The sequence below is a fragment of the Mizuhopecten yessoensis genome, unplaced genomic scaffold, assembly GCF_002113885.1.
Source record: "Mizuhopecten yessoensis strain PY_sf001 unplaced genomic scaffold, ASM211388v2 scaffold10981, whole genome shotgun sequence".
NCBI lineage: Eukaryota > Metazoa > Mollusca > Bivalvia > Pectinida > Pectinidae > Mizuhopecten > Mizuhopecten yessoensis.
In genome coordinates, this window is record NW_018408818.1 from 51,112 (window position 1) to 74,849 (window position 23,738).

A 23,738-nucleotide genomic window follows, 5' to 3' on the forward strand; every position below is an offset into this window, starting at 1 on the left:
GGGGTCTCAAAATTTATTATGGTTTATAATGGCAAATGATACTTTGAATATTACATGTTAATAACTTGATTGGAATTATAACCTTGAGTTGACAGTTTGATACTTTGAAAATTTTGAGCCAGCCCTACCCCCAAGGGCTGTAGGGTGGGGCTCAAAGGTGTCAGTGTGCTAAAATTTCTTCATTTTCCTTGCTTAGAATCAGTGGGCCTCTTGTTATTTTTAAACCACCGTGTTTCTGTGCATTCTCCGTGTTATTTACGCGCTAGAGTAGAGCTGGCCTTGACCTAGCCCAGGTCAAAACACATAGGTGATGCATGCAATCTCCTGGTGATTGACAGGTAGGGCGGGGCATATGGGTTGATAAGCCAGCCAAAATGCACTTGCATCGCCTCTTGGCCAACGTGTACGACATCGCGACCTGTGTGTACGGCCTCTCGGCCAGCATGCACGGCCTCTTGACCAGCGTGTACGGTCTCTCGGCCAGCGTGCATGGTGCACTTGTTAGTTGTAAGTATACTAGAGAGCGAGCTTTCAATGATGGGGTATGTCTGGAGGGCGAGCTATCGTGTTGCTTCGAGTCCGCTACATTGATAAATCACGGGCACTGTGAGAGCTCATTGGATTGCTATAGAGAGTTATAGGGACCAACGAGTGGTTGGGATAACTCAAGGTTAGCAAGAGGAGTTGTATAGATTGTACAAGATCGGTACATGTAGTGCTGCTGAGCTATCATTGTAGCAAGACATCTGCCGTACTGAGCTATCCCAAGCTATCGCCAGAGTACGTGTAGGGTGGTCGAGCAGTGAGAGGTCAGCAAGCGATCGGCTGCGTGTGTATATATGCACGTTCTGAGCGATCAGTAGAAGGAGTGCTCAGTTAGATGAGTATTTCATGTTTTATTGTTCTATATGTAGTGTTTTTAGCTCACCTGGTCCGAAGGGCCAATTGTGCTTATGGCATGGTGCAGCGTCTTGTCATCCATCCGGCGTCAACTTTTTAGGACTACCAAGTTTGTTCAAATAAATGACCTTGACCCAGTTTCCACCTTATGTCCTTGTTTGACATTCAAGGTCACAGGTTTAAATCTTTTAATAGGTTCTTATGAAGCAAACACTGATATTCTGCCTGTAGCTGTATTTAAGTCCACTTTTAAGATTACAAGTGTGAGATTAATACCAGGTGAGCGATGCAGGCCCATTGGGCCTCTTGTTTGCATTTACTGTTACATTGATGCTGCTTTGTATATATCCCCTGTGTATATTTATTAGTACAAGACGTACATGATCACAAGCAGTGATTGCTCGGACATAGGCAATGTTGCAGAGCTAGATTAAGTTATCTGTATATATTTGCATCTATACTAGAATTTTAGTACACTCCAATTGGGGTAGGTATACTCGCTGGAATCTCCAGTGTGACTGGTACAGACCATAGGGGAAACATCACAATTCCATATCTGTATATGGTCTTCCAATATTCTTAAATATTCATCAATGTAGTTGACACAGAGATAAAGCACTCGGAATTTTAATTCAAATTTTCAGAAATGTTAATTGGACGACATATAGCTATGGGATTACATATGATTTTCAGGTGTTTGGAGGAGCACAATTGGAATTACGATGGAGCCGGCCAAGCTTTCCTCTCACTACAGGTATGTAGCTTAGTATACGTAGATAAAAGTCGTGGGTGCTGATTGTAGAAATAGAGGTGAACACATTTAGTTACTTTAGAAAAAGAGATTGTAATATCAGCAGTAAACAAACTGTGGAATGAAAGATAACCAGAATGTGATATCAGCAGTGAACAATAAACTGTAGAAGGAAAGATAACCAGAATGTGAACTGTAGGGAATGTCTTGATCGTGACTGAAGCCAAGATAAAATGTGTAAGCCGGTTTTTTGCCCGTGAAAGCGACAAATAGAGACAACAAAATGTTGCCTTTAGAATATCAGTCACCTGCTTAAGTTTGATTATTAGTTTGGTATGAAATTCAATGTGCCCATCAGTTGCCATCTTATATTTTAGCACCTGAAGTGTCCACAGAAAGGTTTCTGTGTGATAACACCTAAAGAAGTACATTTATGTGCAATACATGTAAGGCTTAGAACTATATATCTTTGTGCCATGCTATGGTTTGGAAATAAGTAAATGAGGAAAAATCAGTTATTTAGAAGTGTGAAAGCCAAATGATGTGTCAATGAGACTACCCGGTAAATACTTTCATACTATATTTCTGTTTTTGATTGTGACTCCACAGAAAGAGAACAAGATTCCTCCAGAAGCGTTTGTGAAGTAAACCAGTCTTGAGCATGGAAGGATTATGCTACCGAACTGATAGGAAGTCATACTCAAGTGGCCTAACAGCAGTCTAGCAACTGAATATTAACTTTCTACAGAGAGCACTGGATAAGTCTGGACACAAAATAGATTGCAGGTTTAGGTCTAATATATATTACTGTTTTACACTGGACATACAACATACTTACTGCAGAAATTCTGGAGTAGGCTGACCATGCAACTTGCTATAAACGTTCTGTTTAAGGCTGGACTTGCAGCCTTTTGCTACAGAGATTTTGCTTAAGGCCTGTCATAGCTTATTCTGCAAATCGCTGGTGTAGGCTGGCCACACAACGTACTACAGAGATGTCTTGTTAAGTCCGAACACAACTTACTTCAGAGATCTGTTATTTACGCTGGTTTGTTCAGATTGAGCCTACATTTTCTATATGGATTACTGAAAAAAATAGATGTACAATTTTCTACAATGATCACTGATCTAGTTTCTGAGTTACGAAATCATTTATTTTTATCTGAATGGTAGTACAACATGCGTGACAACAGTTTAATGACAGTCCGAGTATGATTATGAGTACTCCGTGATGTTCCGGAATCACCAGTGACATTTCCAAGAACATGATCAATAGACAGTTATCTAAATCATGGGTGTTCTTGAACTCTGCCTGTTGTGAACTTGGATAATGTTTAACTGATATAATCATTTTCCAAAGTACCAAAGTAGATTTTGGGTCATAAACATTGTGCATATTTTCATAAAACTAAGACATGATTTTAGTGTGTAAACTGTGGACTGTGTATGTATTTTATTGACAGGTCCTCTACTCTATGTTAGAGTTATATTTTGTCCATTCTACAGAGTCAAAGAACAATTTGTTTGAATCAGCAGCTCTCAGTGCATATTGAAAATATGCGATAGATCATGGTTTTTAAAAATGTGTGAATTTTTATCTGCAGATATTTGATTTTCTTGGAAATGTTCATAAATAAATTCATGCTAAAAATGATTGATGATCTTCACTGTAAATAATGTGATTTAAATGTCATGAAGAGTCATACATAGAGTATTTCACATCAGTGATGCTTCTCAAGGAGTGCTGTTTCTCCCACCCTTCACAGGTGTGTCTCCCGTTTTAGCCGGGAAAGATCAGCTTTTTACCCCCTAGGGGGAGACAGCCTCGTGCCGATTAGCACATGTTCGATTTTGACGTCATTAAAATGCGTCGCCGGTAATTGCGACGTTATCTAAAGTGAATGACGAAATTCATACCCCAAATGTGTTTTTGTTTACACTACTGTCGGTGGAGTTGTGACTGAAATAATAGGATGGGAGTAAAACAATCATCCCCTACCTTTAAGGTGTGACAGAGAAATCTCGGGAATATGATATTTTGGTCGTCTAACCCTCGGGTAGGGGAAGATTCTATTAATCAGTATAGATGTATAGAGTATGACAGCAAATGGCGATTAATGAAATCATGTATCTACAGTACAAAGTATTTTTATCTTTTTTATATTTCGTTTTCTATGATGGAACAATTTAATATCTTTTATGGTTTTGATAAATTGAAGGTTGCTATTCAGAAAAAACTGATTTCCAAACAATAGTAGCTAGTTTTGTAATTTTTTGTTGCAAGAATGTCAGTAGAGAAGTATGTTTTGAAATATGTGTAAAAATCTCTTGAAAGTAAATGATGTGGATTTTTATAAGTTTCACTGTGACTAGCAGGGTATTTATTTAGTTTGAAAATATCTAATACAGGTTCAATTTTACATACATATTTACTGGAGGAAAAAATAATTAGGACAATGTCAGTTTTCCTAATAACTGTTAAAATTTGTACATATTTGTGATGTGAATTGAACCTCTGCCCTTGCAGGGAAAGAAGCTACAACAAGGTAGATTTTATGTAAAATTATTACTGTGCAAATTCAAAGGAAAAAAATGTTATTTAAATAATTCTTATTGAATTTTTAAAGTATAAGATTAGGCTGAAATGAGAAACATGCGAGAACTTGTAGACTTAAATATCAATCTAATATCAGCAGTTGTATAAAGTGTGTTGGAGTCTGTCCCGAGTGAATGGGTATACAGAGTGAGTTTGGGTTGGAGTCTATTCTGAGTGCTTGGGTGTGACGTGTGAGATTTGCTATAACTTTACAGAAAAGGAGAGATGGTTGTTACAGATCAATCAAGGAAACATTTACCGGTATGTCATATTTGTGAAATGTGTGTTAGTTTGTGAATACTTTTATGATTCGTATCAGACAGAAAGACAAGTCTGAATGTTACATTATAAATATTTTCATACAAAACTAAATTTGTATTGCATTTTATCCTTTTTTTCACTGAGAAAGAGAACAGTGTGATTCTCTTACATCTGTACAACCCATGTATGTGTACCTGACCTCCGACCTCTAGGTGCATGCTGTAACCAATTGAGCTACCTGGTCACTGGCGATAAGACTCGGCCCAGTTCCGCTACATAACTACAACACATCATCCATGTCCACCTCTTTAAACACCGCCTAGATTATAATAATCGTATGGGTATAATGTCAATCTGTCTATAACAACCACTTTGCATTACCTGTGTTTCACAACTATCTATCTGTCTATAATGAACATGTAGCTGTAATTGGCCATGGCAAACCCTCTATTTAAACACTATGCTAACAGGTAGCCATCTTTGATTTTGAGAGGTTAGTTTGCCCCATTTTTCAGAAACTTCTCGGAGGAATCTTTCTCAAATTTTATCATTGACAGCACCTCTAATTATGTTAAAATTACAATTTTTATACGCCCGTCGAATGACGGGATGTATTATGTTTTCACGCGTTCGGCCGCCCACACATTAGTTTCCGCTCAATAACTCGAGTAATTTTGAATGGATAAATTTCAAACTTCATAGGATGGTTCATTGCTATGAATGCTCGGACAACTTCGATAACCAAAATTGTTCCCCGGTTATTTACAGAGTCCTTTGTAGAATTTCCGAAACAGTTTTCGCTCAATAACTTCAGCAATTTTGAAAAGATTCATTTCAAACTTCATAGGATGGTTCATTTCTATGAAAGCTTGCACAAGTTTGATAACCATTATCCGCCTATTATTAATGGAGTTATCCCTTTATAGAATTGACATAACAGTTTCTGCTCAATAACTTCAGTAATTTTGAATAGATTCATTTCAAACTTCGTAGAAAGGTTCATTTCTATGAAAGCTTGCGATAACAAAAATTATTTGCTGGTTATTTACAGAGTTTTGGCCCTTTGTAGAATTGACGAAACAATTTCCGCTCAATAGCTTCAGTAATTTTGAATGGATTAATTTCAAACTTCATAGGAAGGTTCATTTCTATGAAAACTGCTCATTTGACATATGACGGGCGTATCATGTACCATTTCGCGGAACTCTTGTTTAGCATTTTGCACATAGACCCAAATAACATGACCTTTTGAGGTTGAAGTTAATGTACAAGCTTCCTGATTAGGATTTCCTGCATGGGACTGGATGAAAGTACCTGTAAGGAAATTGAAGAGCAAGAAGGTTGAAGATCATCTTTTGTAGATCTGATAAAGATCTCTCCATGGCGGGATGACTTAAATTTCATAGCACATATATCTGTCAAGACACTGATGGTGAATATCTAATGGATCTGTATCCCAGGGGTGTACAATTTTATATCTAGAGGACTAGCCAGCAGGCAGATTTTGAAATTTTTTCGAGCCCAGTCTATATCTTTATAAAACATACTTAAATTTTCATTGGGCCCGACATAAAATTTACTAGTTCCAGATATGTGGCCTATTTGTTCACCCCTGAATACCATTATGTTTCCCCAAGTCCTCCAAGAAAAATAATAAACAAACAAAATCAGATAAATTAACTTTTACATCCAAATAGAATACATATGCAAGACCACACACTTGTGTTTTTCTAACGAATCAGAAAGGACAAGTTTATTGTGCGGACGAATATATATTCAAGAGTGAATATATACGTCCGCACAATAAATGAGTGCTTTCTGATTCGTTAGAAAACACAAGTGTGTTGTCTTGCTTTTATCACATTCCTTACATATTTGGTAGAGATCGATACAAAGATTTTATAAACTTTGATATCTTTTGCAAATACCTGGAACTTTCCAGTTTCCCATGACAACGGAATTCCCATAAAAAATGGTTCCGGCTAGTAGGTAAATACAACATTCCGTATTGCACATGTGCAATACAGAACGTTGGATTTCATGGTCTGAAAATTGCTTGTATTATTATAACAAGATTCAACAGGTATGTGATAAATATTTATATGTAAAACAATGTTACTCAGAACTACTGAATATGTTATTGTTTTCTTCTGTTAGACATGAACAATATAAATTGTAACAATAGAAACAAGATCCTGAATTTGTAGAAAACACTTACAAATACATTTTTTTCAATTCAGTCAGGAAAACCATAATCTATCATAATAGCAAAGACGATGTGAGGATGATCCTTCATAACACGGACAATGTGAGGATGATCCTACATAACACAGACAATGTGAGGATGATCCTACATAACACTGACAATGTGAGAATGATCCTACATAACACGGACAATGTGAGGATGATCCTACATAACACAGACAATGTGAAGATGATCATACATAACACGGACAATGTGAGGATGATCCTACATAACACGGACAATGTGAGGATGATCCTACATAACACAGACAATGTGAGGATGATCCTACATAACACAGACAATGTGAGGATGATCATACATAACACGGACAATGTGACGATGATCCTACATAACACATACAGTGTGAGGATGATCCTACATACCAGACAATGTGAGGATGATCCTGCATAACACATACAGTGTGAGGATGATCCTACATACCAGACAATGTGAGGATGATCCTGCATACCACAGACAATTATAAGATGATGCATTTTTTGTCACAAACATGGCATGTATAACAAAACAATAACAAATGAGGAAAGAATAACAACTTTACATACCAACCCACTCTCATCACCAACACTGCTGATGTTTCTACATACCGACCCACTCTCATCACCAACACTGCTGATGTTCCTACACCCCAACCCACTCTCATCCCCAACACTGCTGATGTCCCTACATACCGACCCCCTCTCCTCAACAACACTGCTGATGTGGCTACATACCAACCCACGCTCATCACCAACACTGCTTATGTTCCTACATACCGGCCCAACGTTATCACCAACACAGCTGATGTTCCTACACACCAACCCACTCTCAGCACCAACACTGCTGATGATCCTACATACCAGACAATGTGAGGATGATCCTGCATAACACATACAGTGTGAGGATGATCCTGCATAACACATACAGTGTGAGGATGATCCTGCATAACACATACAGTGTGAGGATGATCCTACATACCAACCCACCCTCATCACCAACACTGCTGATGTTCCTACATACCGACCCACTCGTATCACTAACACTGCTGATGTTCCTACATACCGACCCACTCTTATCACTAACACTGCTGATGTTCCTACATACCGACCCAACGTTATCACCAACACTGCTGATGTTCCTACATACCAACCCACTCTCATCACCAACACTGCTGATGTTCCTACATACCAACCCACTCTCATCACCAACACTGCTGATGTTCCTACATACCAACCCACTCTCATCACCAACACTGCTGATGTTCCTACATACCAACCCACTCTCATCACCAACACTGCTGATGTTCCTACATACCAACCCACTCTCATCACCAACACTGCTGATGTTCCTACATACCAACCCACTCTCATCACCAACACTGCTGATGTTCCTACATACCAACCCACTCTCATCACCAACACTGCTGATGTTCCTACATACCAACCCACTCTCATCACCAACACTGCTGATGTTCCTACATACCAACCCACTCTCATCACCAACACTGCTGATGTTCCTACATACCAACCCACTCTCATCACCAACACTGCTGATGTTCCTACATACCAACCCACTCTCATCACCAACACTGCTGATGTTCCTACATACCAACCCACTCTCATCACCAACACTGCTGATGTTCCTACATACCAACCCACTCTCATCACCAACACTGCTGATGTTCCTACATACCAACCCACTCTCATCACCAACACTGCTGATGTTCCTACATACCAACCCACTCTCATCACCAACACTGCTGATGTTCCTACATACCAACCCACTCTCATCACCAACACTGCTGATGTTCCTACATACCAACCCACTCTCATCACCAACACTGCTGATGTTCCTACATACCAACCCACTCTCATCACCAACACTGCTGATGTTCCTACATACCAACCCACTCTCATCACCAACACTGCTGATGTTCCTACATACCAACCCACTCTCATCACCAACACTGCTGATGTTCCTACATACCAACCCACTCTCATCACCAACACTGCTGATGTTCCTACATACCAACCCACTCTCATCACCAACACTGCTGATGTTCCTACATACCAACCCACTCTCATCACCAACACTGCTGATGTTCCTACATACCAACCCACTCTCATCACCAACACTGCTGATGTTCCTACATACCAACCCACTCTCATCACCAACACTGCTGATGTTCCTACATACCAACCCACTCTCATCACCAACACTGCTGATGTTCCTACATACCAACCCACTCTCATCACCAACACTGCTGATGTTCCTACATACCAACCCACTCTCATCACCAACACTGCTGATGTTCCTACATACCAACCCACTCTCATCACCAACACTGCTGATGTTCCTACATACCAACCCACTCTCATCACCAACACTGCTGATGTTCCTACATACCAACCCACTCTCATCACCAACACTGCTGATGTTCCTACATACCAACCCACTCTCATCACCAACACTGCTGATGTTCCTACATACCAACCCACTCTCATCACCAACACTGCTGATGTTCCTACATACCAACCCACTCTCATCACCAACACTGCTGATGTTCCTACATACCAACCCACTCTCATCACCAACACTGCTGATGTTCCTACATACCAACCCACTCTCATCACCAACACTGCTGATGTTCCTACATACCAACCCACTCTCATCACCAACACTGCTGATGTTCCTACATACCAACCCACTCTCATCACCAACACTGCTGATGTTCCTACATACCAACCCACTCTCATCACCAACACTGCTGATGTTCCTACATACCAACCCACTCTCATCACCAACACTGCTGATGTTCCTACATACCAACCCACTCTCATCACCAACACTGCTGATGTTCCTACATACCAACCCACTCTCATCACCAACACTGCTGATGTTCCTACATACCAACCCACTCTCATCACCAACACTGCTGATGTTCCTACATACCAACCCACTCTCATCACCAACACTGCTGATGTTCCTACACACAAACCCACTCTTATTACCAACACTGCTGATGTTCCTACACCTTGAGACGTCCCGTTGTTACATTCTCACTTGTATAGCAGAACCATTACTAACTGGCATTTAACTATCTCTGTTATTCTATTTCATAAAATGTTTCACAGAATGAAGACAAGTAAAGGTGGGATATTGTGATTAAGAGCAGGAGTCATTCACCCTTTCACCCCTATGAAATTTCAGTAGACTCTTACCGTGAATTGATATGAATGAGTTCATAATGGTCTACAGTGTTGAAAGGGTTAAAAACAGATGTACAATTAACACAAAATAACTAAACATCCACTTAGTGTTTTCAGCAAAATAAAAGAAGCAAATAAATATGATGTGAAACTTAATAACTCTTTATCATCTATTTTATGAATTAGGTTTAACAATGCATATTAACATCATTAAAATTACAAGCTACATGTACATATTGCCTTATATCTGAGATTAAATGTACAAAAGCAAAAGTGATGAAAGTACCTGCAGTCTATAAACATAATTTCTAACTTGAAAAGAAATTTCTTTTTCTATGAAAATATTTCAAAATGTTTGACATTTAAAGACAGAGTTAGACAGATTTTTGCATTGAAACACATCTATTTTATTGAGAAATGGGCACTGTCTATATAAATAAGTATATAATCATTTCATGATTAACTTTGTTAATCTCAATATATTGTTGATACATTATAATAACATAACAAAGGAAAGATGAACAATATATAAACAAACATTAGTCAGGACCAAATACAACACAGATTATGAGATAGATATCACATAAAGGAAAAATAAATCTATATATGTCAACAAAAGCTCAAGTCATTTCCACTAAGACTGCGTTGGTTGGGTTTGACAACCCTATTACAGTGGTAGCCTTGTAAGACTTCACAAATTAATAAAAACACCTCACTTTTGCTTCCAATGTTATCTTTTTATGGCCATGTCTCTGTATACAAATATTTCACTTGCATGTATACTGCTTTAAATTCAACATTTAAATCACTTTCTGTCCCACACATGAACCATGTACATATAATAGAGGGTAACAAATCTACAGCCACAGCAGAGAAGTTCTGGACTGTGACTTGAAAGCCTTTTGTAATGCAGAGTCCCTGGAACTACACACAACAGTATACAGGATGACAGTCTTCTTCTTGTGTATGCAGCAGCACTTTTCATAAAATCAGTGAAACTTGGAAACAATATTACTATATCCTCACTAACTTTTATTTTTATCACCTTATGCATTGCTAGATGACATCACAACTCTAGTCATTATCTATAATACAATTACTCACACATTTCTGTAATTCAACACTGATGTCATCATTCTCGACCACATCGATAACTGAAGGGAGATAACCATTCTAAAAGTTGGAAATATTGATTTCCCCTCCCCTTTTATAGCAATTTCTTAACCGAGTTAAAGTAAGATATTGGAAATACATAGAGAACATTTTAAAATACCCTTGAATATTGCAATAACAAGAATTTTGTAGATAGCAAACATCAGGAATAATATTAACAAGAGGCCCAAGGGCCTTAGCGGTCACCTGAGTTATATCAGCATGTAAACTAAGTGAAATACAAAGTCATGTCACCAAAGGATAAGAATTTTAAAATTTTGGTAAATGTTCGCTTTGGGGCCCCGCCCTAGCCCCTGGGGATGGGGCAGGAATTCCAATTTTACAATGTAATACCCTCATCCACTAAAGATGATTCTGACCAAGTTTGAATAATTTTCAGCTAAAAATGGATAAAATATACCCAAAAGTGTTATTTCCCTATATAAACTATAGTAAACTTTACCCCCTCCCCAAGGGGGAACGGATGGCTCAGGGGTCCTGAAATTGACAATTTCAATAAAGCTCCTGATGATATTTCTATCCATGCACTGAAATTGACTGTAGTACCCTCTGAGTCTGGAGAAGATTTTTAGGTCATCAGGGCCCTGCACTTGTATAAAACATCTCAACTCTTGAGATTTCCTCAAGTCTAAGATTTGCCATAGACAATACATTGTCTGAGATTTTCCTTAACTTTGAGATGTTTTATACAAGTGGCCACTGAGCTTTAGCTCAAGTGACCTATTGCTATCCGTCTTTGTCCGTCATCGTGCGTCGTCCGTTAACATTTTACATTTTCAACTTAAGCTGAAATACTGTTAAAGGGATTTCATTGATACTTCATGGGAATGTTACTGACAAGTCCCTGACCAAGTGTTGTTATTTTTCAAGTTGATCAGAAATCCAATATGGCCGCCATTTTGAAAAACTATTTCAAACTTTAAGTCAAGTTCTACTGGGCCAATTTAACTGAATCTTGGCAGGAATGATCGACTCATGGTCCTGAAAAAGTGTTGTTATTTTTCAGGTTGATCAGAAATCCAATATGGTAAATAACTATTTCAAACCTAAAGTCAAGTTCTACTCTTTCGATTTAACTGAAACTTGGTAGGAATGATCTACTGATGGTCCTGGCAATTTTTATTTTCTTCCATGTCGACCAAAAATCCAATACAGCTGCCACGGGTGCCATTTTGGAATAAAACTATTTAAAACTTCAATCAAGTTCTAATAGGCTGATTTAACTGAAACTCGGTCTAGGAATGATCAACTCGTGGTCATGACAAACTTAAATTAACATTATACTTAACTTTTTTTACTTAAATTTTAGTAGGGATGATTGACATCATTATCTCCACTTCATATTTCAACGACAAAAATTAATACTGTAGGACTCAGGTGACCGTTCAGGCCCATGGGCCTCTTGTTGAAATATTGGTAAATATTCCCTTTGGGGCCCGCCCTGGCCCCTAGGGTTGGGGTAGGAATCCCAATTTTACATTTTAAAACCATCTTCCTCCAAGGATAGTTCTCACCAAGTAAGAATAATTTCCTACAGAAAATGTCAAAATATACCCAAAAGTGTTGTTTCCCTATATAAACTATAGTAAACTTTGGTTAATTTTCCCTTTGGAACAGATACCTTGAGGGTCCTGGAATTTACAATTTAAATAGAGCCAATCTAAGCCAAGAAAATGACTGTAGTACCTCTGAGTCTGGAGAAGAAGATTATTGAAATATTGGTTAATTTTCCCTTTGGGACCCCACCCTGGCCCCAGGGGTTGGGGTAGGAATCCCAATTTTGTAGCCTCATCTACCAAGGATTATTCTGACCAAGTTTGAAAAAATTCCATCCACTGGTTCTTGAGAAGAAGTTGAAAATGTAAAACGTTTACGCACGACGGACGGAAAGTGATCGGAATAGGTCACTTGAGCAAAGCTCAGGTGACCTAAAAATGTTCAGTAGAAATTCTTTACAATACAACTTAGATAAGATAATAGCGTTTATGAAAACAGCAGTATCAAATAGAATATGTCGGTATAACACCACCACATATTAATTTTTTGTTGAATAAAGCAAATCTGAAAACTTTGAGCAGATCTTTTCATTTTTTTTAAACAAAACATAAACTTAAGTTTTGTATTACCTTGTTTTCACGACATGTACCTTTTTCAGTCTTTAACATGAACAATGTTGGATGCTATCTAAGAACAGGTATACACAGTAAAGATTTCCAGATTCCCATTATTCAATAATATGACATCCTGATTGCAAATTATGACTTCAAGTTAAAATTTGACCATGGGGCCAAATGAAATTATTTACTTAGTTCTCAGGCCAATTCTTTTCAAAAGAGATGCGGCAGGGCGTTTTTTTTTCATTTTACATGGCAAAAACGAGACGAAGGCGATTTTTTTTTTTATTGTCTAGTTTGTAAAACGTTCATTGTGGGCATAACCTTGTCTTTTTATAGTCGAGTAGAGATCCGTCATAGAATCACGAACCCCCCATTCCTTATTTGTACCGAAATGAGCGCCACAAGACTAATAAGTCATAATCATTTTAACGCTTGCCTGTATATCAATCCTTTTCTTTATTCAAACGTTTCCGGGACTTGGGTGACTAACGAGTAAAAAGGACATGCGGACCAATTTTCCGGATATTTTAAAAGACGGCGGCTGGCGCATTCACATTTGTTTTTTATTTACTTTCACGATAAAATCGGCAATGTGGTGCCCTAAAACAAATGCGCATGGGCCTGAGAACCAAGTTATCATTTCTTTTGGTGGCCTGGGATTATGTTATATATGAATAATTGATTTAGGATAAAAACTTCAATATAGATAAAGTATACAACCAAAAACAGTTTCAACAGATATATATCTCATCGTTTTTGACGACATTGAAATATTCAACAATTAAGTCTGAACAAAATTTTCAATTAACTTTTATTGTCATTGTTTTGGATGACGCTAACATTTTAGACAATAAATCTGACAAGAGGCCCAGGGGCCTTAATAGCTCACCTGGTATTTTATTTTTCAATTTAAAACCTACTGAGTACCATTCAGGATTATCAAAGGAGTACAAGAAACAAAGTTGCAAGAAGAACTACATATACATCTGTTTTGGTGGGAAAGACACCAAGAAAATGAGTTTCCATGTTATGTCCCAATTTTCCTCTATTTCCCCTATTGGCCTCACATGCACCATTTTATTTATTTTATTTTTTTACAAATTAAACAAATTGAGGTTTTTTTCCCCCCTAAGCATACTTCAGACCACATTTGGTTTGGTTAGGTTAAAATCCCTTCAATGGTAAAGAAGGAGAAGGATCTTTAATGTTTTCCTCTATTTCCCCCAATGGGTCCCACTCAGCTGCCCCAAAGAAGGGGATCCACACACCTCAGTTTAAACAAAATTGATTCTTTTGTCCCTAAGCATGCTTCAGACTGCATTTGGTTTTAAATCCCTTCACTTGTATAGTAGGAGAAAAATAATCCTCTATTTCCCCTAATGGGCCCCGCCCCTATGCTCCCAGAGGGGCCACACCCTCCGTTTATACAAACTTGAGGCTCCTTTGTCCAAAGATACTCTAGAACAAATTTGGCCAAATCCTTCTATTGATTGAGAAGAAGAAGATTTTTAAAGATTGACTTATTTTCCCCCTATTTGGCCTCGCCCCTCTGCCCCCAGGGGGACCATACCCTCCGTTTATACAAAACTGAGAACCCTTTGGCCAATGATGCTCCAGACCAAATTTGGTCAAAATCCCTTCATGGATACAAAAGGAGAAGGATCTTTGATGTTTTCCTCTATTTCCCCCAATGGGCCCCACCCATCTGCCCCTAGAAGGGGGCCCACACACCTCAGTTTATACATAATTGATTCTTTTGTCCCTAATCATGCTTCAGATTGCATTTGATTTAAATCCCTTCACTTGTATAGTAGGAGAAAAAAATCCTCTATTTCCCCTATTGGGCCCCGCTCCCAGAGGGGCCACACCCTCCGTCTATACAAACCTGAGTCTCCTTTGTCCAAAGATGGTCTAGGCCAAATTGGGTCAAAATCCTTCTATTGGTTGAGAAGAAGAAGATTTTTAAAGATTGACCTATTTTCCCCCTATTTGGCCCCGCCCCTCTGCTCCAAGGGGGACCATACCCTCCTTTATGCAAAACTGAGAACCCTTTGGCCAATGATGCTCCAGACCAAATTTGGTCAAAATCCTCTGAGCCGTTCAGGACTAGTAGCGTTTTAAACGGAAAAATTGACGGACGTCTGACACCGGACGACGGACGCTGCGGCATGGATAAGCTCACTTGGCCCTTCGGGCCAGGTGAGCTAAAAATAAATTTCCAATTCATTTTTGAAGAATATAATACATCTAAGAAAAATTCACAATTGAAATTCAAGAGGGCTTCAACATGAGCTGTCTATTTTTAAACTAAAATCACAATGATCAGTTATTGACAAAAACTAGATTTCTCTTCACAGGAAAATCCTTACTGCAGTACTATTATTTAAACATAACTGTCCATTGTACAGTGCACAGGTACCCAGTGTTCAACTATTCATCTTTTTATTGCTTGATTTTGTCTTAAATAGCCATCAAATATATACCAGTATCAAATTGAATTATCAAGTCAAGGTTTTTAGAAGACATACATTTCATTTCATTTCAATATACGAACATTTTTGTAAAAAATCAATATTTTGCAATCTTCCTCAGTTGAAAAAACTCTTACCCAGGTATTAACAAAATTTTAAAATCCAGTAATAGTACTAACACAGTGACACAGAAAAATGTCCATTCTTATACATCAATAGTCTGTGATATGGTGGCCTTTGCAATAATGTTCAAAGAACTGCTAGTTTTAGGACATCTTATGTCAATTTTCTGTGTGGCTTTGTTGAAATGTACTTAAACAAGAGGCCCAAGGGCCTTAGCGGTCACCTGAGTTATATCATAGGAACTGGTAGCTTTATTTTATTGTTTAGATGTGATGTGGAAATCAGCATGTAAACTAAGTGAAATACAATACTTGTCATGTCATCAAAGGATAAGAATTTAAAAATATTTGTAAATGTTCCCTTTGGGGCCCCGCTCTAACCCCTGGGGATGGGGCAGGAATTCCAAGTTTACAATGTGATACCGTCATCAACCAAAGATGATTCTGACCAAGTAAAAATAATTTCCAACAGAAAATTGGTCACAATATACCCAAAAGTGTTGTTTCCCTATATAAACTATAATAAACTTACCCCCTCCCCAAGGGAGAACGGATAGCTCGGGGGTCCTGAAATTTACAATTTAAATAAAGCCCCTGATGATCTTTCCATCCATGCAGAGAAAATGACTGTAATACCTCTGAGTCTGGAGAAGAAGATTTTTGAAATATTGGTTAATTTTCCCTTTTGGGCCCCGCCCTGGCCCCTAGGGTTGGGGTAGGAATCCCAATTTTACAATTTAAAACCATCTTCCTCCTCCAAGGATGATTCTGACCAAGTAAAAATAATTTCCAACAGAAAATTGTCAAAATATACCCAAAAGTGTTGTTTCCCTATATAAACTATAGTAAACTTTACCCCCTCCCCAAGGGAGAACGGATAGCTCGGGGGTCCTGAAATTTACAATTTAAATAAAGCCCCTGATGATCTTTCCATCCATGCAGAGAAAATGACTGTAATACCTCTGAGTCTGGAGAAGAAGATTTTTGAAATATTGGCTAATTTTCCCTTTTGGGCCCCGCCCTGGCCCCTAGGGTTGGGGTAGGAATCCCAATTTTACAATTTGGTAGCCTCATCTACCAAGGATGATTCTGACCAAGTTTGAAAAATTTCCATCCACCAGTTCTTGAGAAAAAGTTGATAATGTAAAAAGTTTACGCATGACGGCAGACGGACGGCAGACGAAGAGTGATTGGAATAGTGACCTAAAAACATTGTAAAATTACTCTTGACACACAAATAATAATGTAGTCTAGCAATATTTCATTGCCAACAGGCAACACTCTTGAACCAATTGTCACAACATTTATGCTTGAGAAGTCACTTGTTGGTATTGAAATGTTGCTAAACTATACTACTAATACAAATGCACTGCTTGAGACAAAATCATTTTTACATTCTACATATAAAGGTAAATGTACTACCAAATTTACCACATACACTCATTGTATAGTATTTTCAAATAAAAAAAATTGGGCAGATACTTGAGAAACCCGACACCTTTTTTGATAAACAGTAACAAAATATTTAGTTTGAATTTTATGCATGGAGATGTAAGCTTCGAACAATAGGATCACACAAATTTAATTTGTAGTTATTTTGACAATTCAAGTCCAAGCAGTGTCTAGTTCATCCTGATGTACATTGTATAATAAACTAACACGGCGATGATTATTCATCAATAATACACGAAATTATCTCAACAAATAATACAGATTTAAAGCTTTCCCAATTTTGAGAATTTTGTTTTTTAATATTCATCAAATATTTGTAAAAATTAACGTAACAAAATAGTGACCCATGTTCTTCTTTGCGTAGTTTGAATAATGAATATTTCTTTTCTGTGTAAACAAAATATATTTGCATTGCCATTGTAGACTTGATGATGTTCTATAGGCGAGGATTATGTAAATGTTCAGAGGAGTCGGGGAATTCCTCTTGCGATCGTCTGCCTTGTGGGGGTGGGGACATGGGTTCCTGAATAACTGCCTGCAAGGCCACAGGGGTAAGCCACTCCTTTGGTAAGGCCCGCTCCAAGAACGGAATACAGGTACTGATGTAGGCAAGTCTGTTCACCCAACTGGGCAACTCTTTTCCACACAGAATCTATGAGAGATACAACAAAAAAGTAACACATGATCTACAGAAAATGAACAAGAGATCCCAGAGGGATCTTGGCGCCCACCATTGTACCATCTTCATTAGTTCTTTGTCAGTTCGATCTTTTCTTTTCTTTCCTCTAATCTGTTTGATCGAGTCATGTTCACAGTAAATACACCTTGAGGTAACTTTTGATCTAAACTTAATACTGATGTGTATGAAAGCCAACCTTCAAAGTGAGTTTGTCATTTCACATATTTACTAGTACAGTACTTAATGTGAAAGAAATAGAATCGATCATTGCAATATGAGAAAGATCTGTTTAGTTCTTCCTTTAGCCATTTTGTTTTTATGATCAGTCTCCAAATATAACATGCACAACGAGGGGTCAAGGGGAACCTACATATCAAATTTGAGAAATATCCCTGAAGATATTCCTGAGAAATAGTACTAACAAACCTTCAATGTCAAAAATCGAAGATGGCTGTCGGTAGGCCATTTTGTTTAACTGATCAGTTTCAAAAGTAAACATGAACAATAAAGGATAGTGGGGAACCTGCATTGCAATTTTGGCTGGCTCAAAATATACTTTTTGGGTGAGTAAAAAATTTGAAGCACTGGCCCAAATGACATATTGGTGGCCCAAATAAATTTGGGAAGAAATATTTCCACAGCATTTAACACAATGCTTCAGCACATTTAAATTACATATAACATGACAATGTTTGTTATATGTAAAACAGAATAAAACATTATATTTTTAATTTTTCAACCCTAGTTAAAACCTGACATGTTCCCCAAAGAAATACACAAAACTTGCACCTCAAAGAAGACACTCTGGCATTATTTATATAGATTTTTTTTTTTTTATCACATTTTTGAAGTCACAGACAGTTTGATTCAAATCGAAGTAATGACAACTGAAATATGTACCGCCCCCCAGTTAATGTAGAAGGAACTATAATTTCTTTTATTCATAAATTTTTCAACAGTCACCCAAACTATTGTTGTTGGGCCAGTGACTACCTCACTTTTGACAACTTTTGGTCGTCCGAGCAAGACTTTAATCGCCATTGGAGAGCGGGAGACCGTCCATTTCAGGCACTGCTGCACAGCTAAGGACCAAGGGGAACCTACATATAAAATTTAAGAAAGATCCCTTTGGTTCTTCCGGAGAAATAGTGGTAACAAACCTTCACTATCAAAATCCAAGATGGCTGCCTGTCGGCCATGTTATTTATCCGATCAGTCTCAAAAGTTGCCCTGCACAGCTTAGGACCAAGGGGAACCTACATATAAAATTTGAGAAAGATCCTTGGGGTATTCTTGAGGAATATAGATAACAAACTTTCACTATCAAAATCAAAGATGGCTGCCTGTCGGCCATGTTGTTTATCTCAAAGATCCCTCTGGTACTTCTTGAGAAATACCGATAACAAGTATTGTTTAAGGATGGACGACAGACGACGGACCACGGACGGAGGGTGACTTGAATAGCCCACCATCAGATGATGGTGGGCTAAAAATCAGTTTACTCATAATCTATTGGAGATGATTCATAAATAACATGTGATTCAAGGGAGATGAACATACATTTATATTTACGATGTATTAGCACATAACCTGTCTTGTTGAATTTTCACTTCTGGAAAGTTACTTTTTACTTGTGTTACTCAGTTAGTACCAGTGTCTCCCTAGGCACCTGTCCTCATATGACCAAGGCTGCTGCAAGGACATTAAACCTTTCACCCCTATGCAACTTTAGCAGATTCTACCATGCATTGGTAGTCTACAGTGATGTAAGGGTTAAACGCCAAAACAAACCTATTTGTTACCTGTGTCAGTGATGATGAAAAATGATTGCAATTATTATTTAGGAGGTGGTAGCGGTCGCCGCGGAAACCCTTGCCAAGCTGCTCAACAATTCTTTTCACATCTTCTGGCATAAAATCTGTTGTTCCGATGTGAATCGATTCCCTGGAAATTAAAATAAATGTGCACTTTACAACACTTACATGTACAAATGTTTGAATGAAATTTAACAAAGTTTCATTGTTAAATTCATTAAAACTAGACTGATGTAGATATGTTTATGTAACAGAAAAAATGCACATCGGGCCAAATATTTTGCCAGTAATGCAACATAGAGTTAATCATATACAGTTACATTGGTTAACATAACATCACTCTGAGCTATGACCTAATTAATTTGGTTGAGGCCATGTAAACAGCTATACACACTGAATAGTTTTACCCAGTGTAAATAGTTTTTCAAAGTCGTCATGTGACACTTCTTCCATTTAACAGGGGTTTGGAATATGCTGAATTCAAAGCTGTCAAACGGGACTACTGGAGTTAACTCATAAGCTATTTGAATATTTTATTTACTTGTTAAGAAAACACAGAACATGTTCATTCTATTTTTAAATTATATGTCTCATTACTAGTCAAATCAACAGTGTAGTCATAACTGAACCATACATCTAAAAAAAATGTAACAAACCATTGTGTTAATAGGTATGTTTATCAGGTCCATCCTGCTATTTTTGATTACTTGTACACAGCAATGTGGACTTACTTAAACTTGAACTGTTCTCCCAGGTCCTCAGCATCCCGGGGAGTAATCTCAAAGATACCCGACATAGGTAGAGGGTGACCTCCGTAGCCGTACTCTACAAATAAACATGTTGTATGTATTGAAAATTGACCCTTAACTTTTCTTATTGATTAAGGCAATCTACAATAGACATACACGGCAGTAGTTAACTCTGATCAGTTTGAAACAAAAGTTAAATATTATCACTGAGTTTTATTTGGTCTAATTGAATGTAACCTAAAAAAAAAAAAAGAAAAAAAAAATTGATGTGTCAAAACAAATGAGTTTTTTGTACATATATGAACGTTCATGCACATACTACTCAATGAGTCATTGGTAAAAAACTGTATCATCTTAGTAGTATTATTTACTAGTCAATAGCAAGTACTAAAATTTGATTTATCTCTAATTATTAGCTTTTGCTTCATTATTTTGCATACACCCTGTCTCAATTAATTCAGACAGTGATAAATCTGAGGAACTCTCTAACAAAATTCAAGCCATCTTTTTATTAGTTACATATATATATGCTTATACAAAATTGAGTCCCCTTGGCCCAAGGAATTTGCTATGTTTCCCATATTTCAGTCAATTTGACCATTTTTGGCCCCACCCCTTGGGACCAAACCGGCCACTATTTTTGTTGACCTTTGGCCATGAAAGGTTTCTGCAAAATTTCATTGAAATTGGTTCAGGAATTTTGGAGAAGAAGTCGAAAATGTAAATTGTTTACAGAGGCACGATATATGCACGATAGACGCCGGTTGACACCGGACAAAAGGCGATTGACCGGCGATTGTTCCAGTCTACTCATGATCAGTCAAATTGACTGATTATAAGGATAAAATCCCATAATCCAGATGGTTGAAGAAGGATTTAAAGGTTTTACCTCTATTTCTCCTATTGGGCCCCAACCTTCTTCCCCTTGGGAGACCACACCCACTGCATTCTTATACAAAATTGAGTCCCCTTGGCCCATTGATGCTCCAGACTAAATTAGGATAAAATCCCTTAATCTCTTTGGTAGAAGAAGGATTTTAAAGGTTTTACCTCTATTTCCCCTATTGGGCCCCTTATCTCTGCCTCCAGAGGGGTCAGACACACCATTTATACAAAAGTGAGTCCCCTTGGCCCAAGGATGCTCCAGACTAAATTAGGATAATATCCCTTAATCCCTACAGTAGAAGAAGGATTTTCAAGGTTTTACCTCTATTTCCCCTATTGGGCCCCGCCCCTCTGCCCCCAGGGGGGCCAGACCCACCATTTATACAAAATAAAGTCCCCTTCACCCAAGGATGCTTCTGACCCAATATGGAGCAAATCCTTTCATTCCTACAGAAGGAGGATTTTAAAGAATTTGCTATTTTTCCCTTATTGGGCCCTGCCCCACAGCCCCCAGGTGGGGCGCAACCACCATTTATACAAAGTGAGTCCCCTTGGCCAAACGATGCTCCAGACTAAATAAGGATAATATCCCTTAATCCCTACGGTAAAAGAAGGATTTTTAAGGTTTTACCTCTATTTCCCCTATTGGGCCCCGCCCCTCTGCCCCCAGGGGGGCCAGACCCACTGTTTATTCAAAATTGAGTCATCTTGGCCTAAGGATACGGCCAGCCCAAATTTACAAAATCTCCTTGGCCGTTCAGGACTAGTAGCGTTTTAAAGGAAAAGTTGACGGACGGATGGACGGACGGAAGACGGATGATGGACGCTGCAGTATGGTATAAGCTCACCATGGTCCTTTGGACCAGGTGAGCTAAAAATGTAGGAGGAGATTGCCGGACAAAAAACAAATACTGAAATAAACAAAGGGCAATAACTTTTGCAAAAATTGTTGAATCAAAATTCTTTTCAAAGAAACACAACAACATATCATGATTATTTAGCCTACTAAGTTTCAAAGAAATCTGTCAAAATATGTAGGAGAAGTTCTCTGGACAAAAAATCAAATACTGAAATGAACAAATGAACCCCATACCATAATACTACGTCAAAGACGGGCATATAAAAATCACTGATACATGATCATGTAGTCTTGTGAGATGCATGTCAGACAACCATAACCCACTAATAATTGTTTATCATTATTTACCGACTCCAAATACTTCCACTCCAGCATGGAAAACTCCAATTCCCAGGTTGGTCGTGTACTCATTGATCCAGAACTGAAACAGATTTAACGTCACAATATCAATATGTACATAGCTTTTCAAACAGGAAATGCATTATGTCATAGTGTATATGATATTGACTAATTACATAATTCGCCTCTGTACACAACAGGCTGAGGACTTTAACAAGAGGCCCTGAGGGCCTGTATCGCTCACCTAAATGTGTTTAAAATAATTGGTATGAAGTAAAGATATAGCACTCAATGGTAGGTGCTGTAAATACATATGAAATTTCAGAAAGATCCCTCCAGTACTTGAGATATAGCGAGAGCAAACTTCAAACAGAGCCCCACCCCTATGCCTCTAGGGGGGTCATACCAACAATTTATACAAAATTGAGTCCCCTTGGCCCAAGGATTCTCCAGAAGGATAAAAATCCCTTAATCCCGATGGTCGAAGAAGGATTTTAAAGGTTTTACCTCTATTTCCCCTATTTGGCCCCGCCTTACTGCCCCCTGGGAGACCACACCGACTGCTTATACAAAATTGAGTCCCCTTGGCCCAAATAATTTGCTATGTTCCTCCTATTGGGCCCCGCCTCTCAGGCCCCTGGGGGGCCAGACCCACGGTTTATACAAAATTGGTTCTCCTTCACCCAAGGATGCTTCTGACCAAATATGGAACAAATCCTTTAATTCCTACAGAAGGAGAAGGAATTTAAAGAATTTGCTATATTCCCCCTATTGGGCACTGCCCCTGAGCCCCCAGGAGGGCCAGACCCACCACTTATACAAAATTTGTTCCCCTTACCCCAACGATGCTTCTGACCAAATTTGGTCAAAATCTACTGGGCCGCTCAGGACAAGTGGCGGTTTAAAGGAAAATTTGACGGACAGATGGACGACGCGCCATGGCATAAGCTCATGATCACTTGCCCTTTGGGCAGGTGAGCTAAAAATTAATATCCATTCATTCAATTTATTATAGTGGTAATGGAAGCAGTTCCCAGTATAAACATTTTACCACCAGCCTGGCTGACCACATATATAGCTTGTGCGCATGCCCTAGTCATAATAATAATAATAATAATA

The 23,738-nt window shown here is 38.3% G+C and overlaps 3 protein-coding genes across 3 annotated transcripts in view; 2 read left to right on the forward strand and 1 right to left on the reverse strand.

The window, feature by feature from the left end:
- LOC110464295 (nuclear RNA export factor 1-like) overlaps nucleotides 1–4,614 on the forward strand; it is a 48,194-nt gene extending 43,580 nt beyond the window's left edge. The window contains exons 23-24 of the mRNA XM_021519432.1: nucleotides 1,594–1,654; nucleotides 2,261–4,614. Coding sequence (XP_021375107.1) covers nucleotides 1,594–1,654; nucleotides 2,261–2,299 — 100 coding nt within the window. The 3' untranslated portion in view covers nucleotides 2,300–4,614. The remainder of the gene's footprint in view (nucleotides 1–1,593; nucleotides 1,655–2,260) is intronic.
- A 2,178-nt stretch (nucleotides 4,615–6,792) lies between these two features.
- On the forward strand, nucleotides 6,793–9,804 carry LOC110464292 (adhesive plaque matrix protein-like). Its single transcript, XM_021519429.1, has 3 exons — nucleotides 6,793–7,116; nucleotides 7,299–7,346; nucleotides 7,885–9,804. Exons 1-3 carry the CDS (start codon nucleotides 6,793–6,795, stop codon nucleotides 9,787–9,789), a joined length of 2,277 nt encoding a protein of 758 aa, XP_021375104.1. The 3' UTR covers nucleotides 9,790–9,804.
- A 7,078-nt stretch (nucleotides 9,805–16,882) lies between these two features.
- Nucleotides 16,883–23,738, reverse strand: part of LOC110464294 (desumoylating isopeptidase 2-like) — a 15,640-nt gene continuing 8,784 nt past the window's right edge. Inside the window, exons 2-5 of the mRNA XM_021519431.1 lie at nucleotides 22,629–22,701; nucleotides 20,519–20,612; nucleotides 19,776–19,917; nucleotides 16,883–17,946 (exon numbers count right to left, since the gene is read on the reverse strand). Coding sequence (XP_021375106.1) covers nucleotides 17,731–17,946; nucleotides 19,776–19,917; nucleotides 20,519–20,612; nucleotides 22,629–22,701 — 525 coding nt within the window. The 3' untranslated portion in view covers nucleotides 16,883–17,730. The remainder of the gene's footprint in view (nucleotides 17,947–19,775; nucleotides 19,918–20,518; nucleotides 20,613–22,628; nucleotides 22,702–23,738) is intronic.

What these genes read in the sequence shown, in the direction of transcription:
- LOC110464292 (XM_021519429.1), top strand. Translation starts at nt 6,793, where the DNA reads ATGATCCTTCATAACACGGACAATGTGAGGATGATCCTACATAACACA. An exon ending in TCCTACATAACACATACAGT is followed by an intron (nt 7,117 to 7,298) that starts GTGAGGATGATC and finishes AAATGAGGAAAG; the next exon opens with AATAACAACTTTACATACCA. An exon ending in TCATCACCAACACTGCTGAT is followed by an intron (nt 7,347 to 7,884) that starts GTTTCTACATAC and finishes AACACTGCTGAT; the next exon opens with GTTCCTACATACCAACCCAC.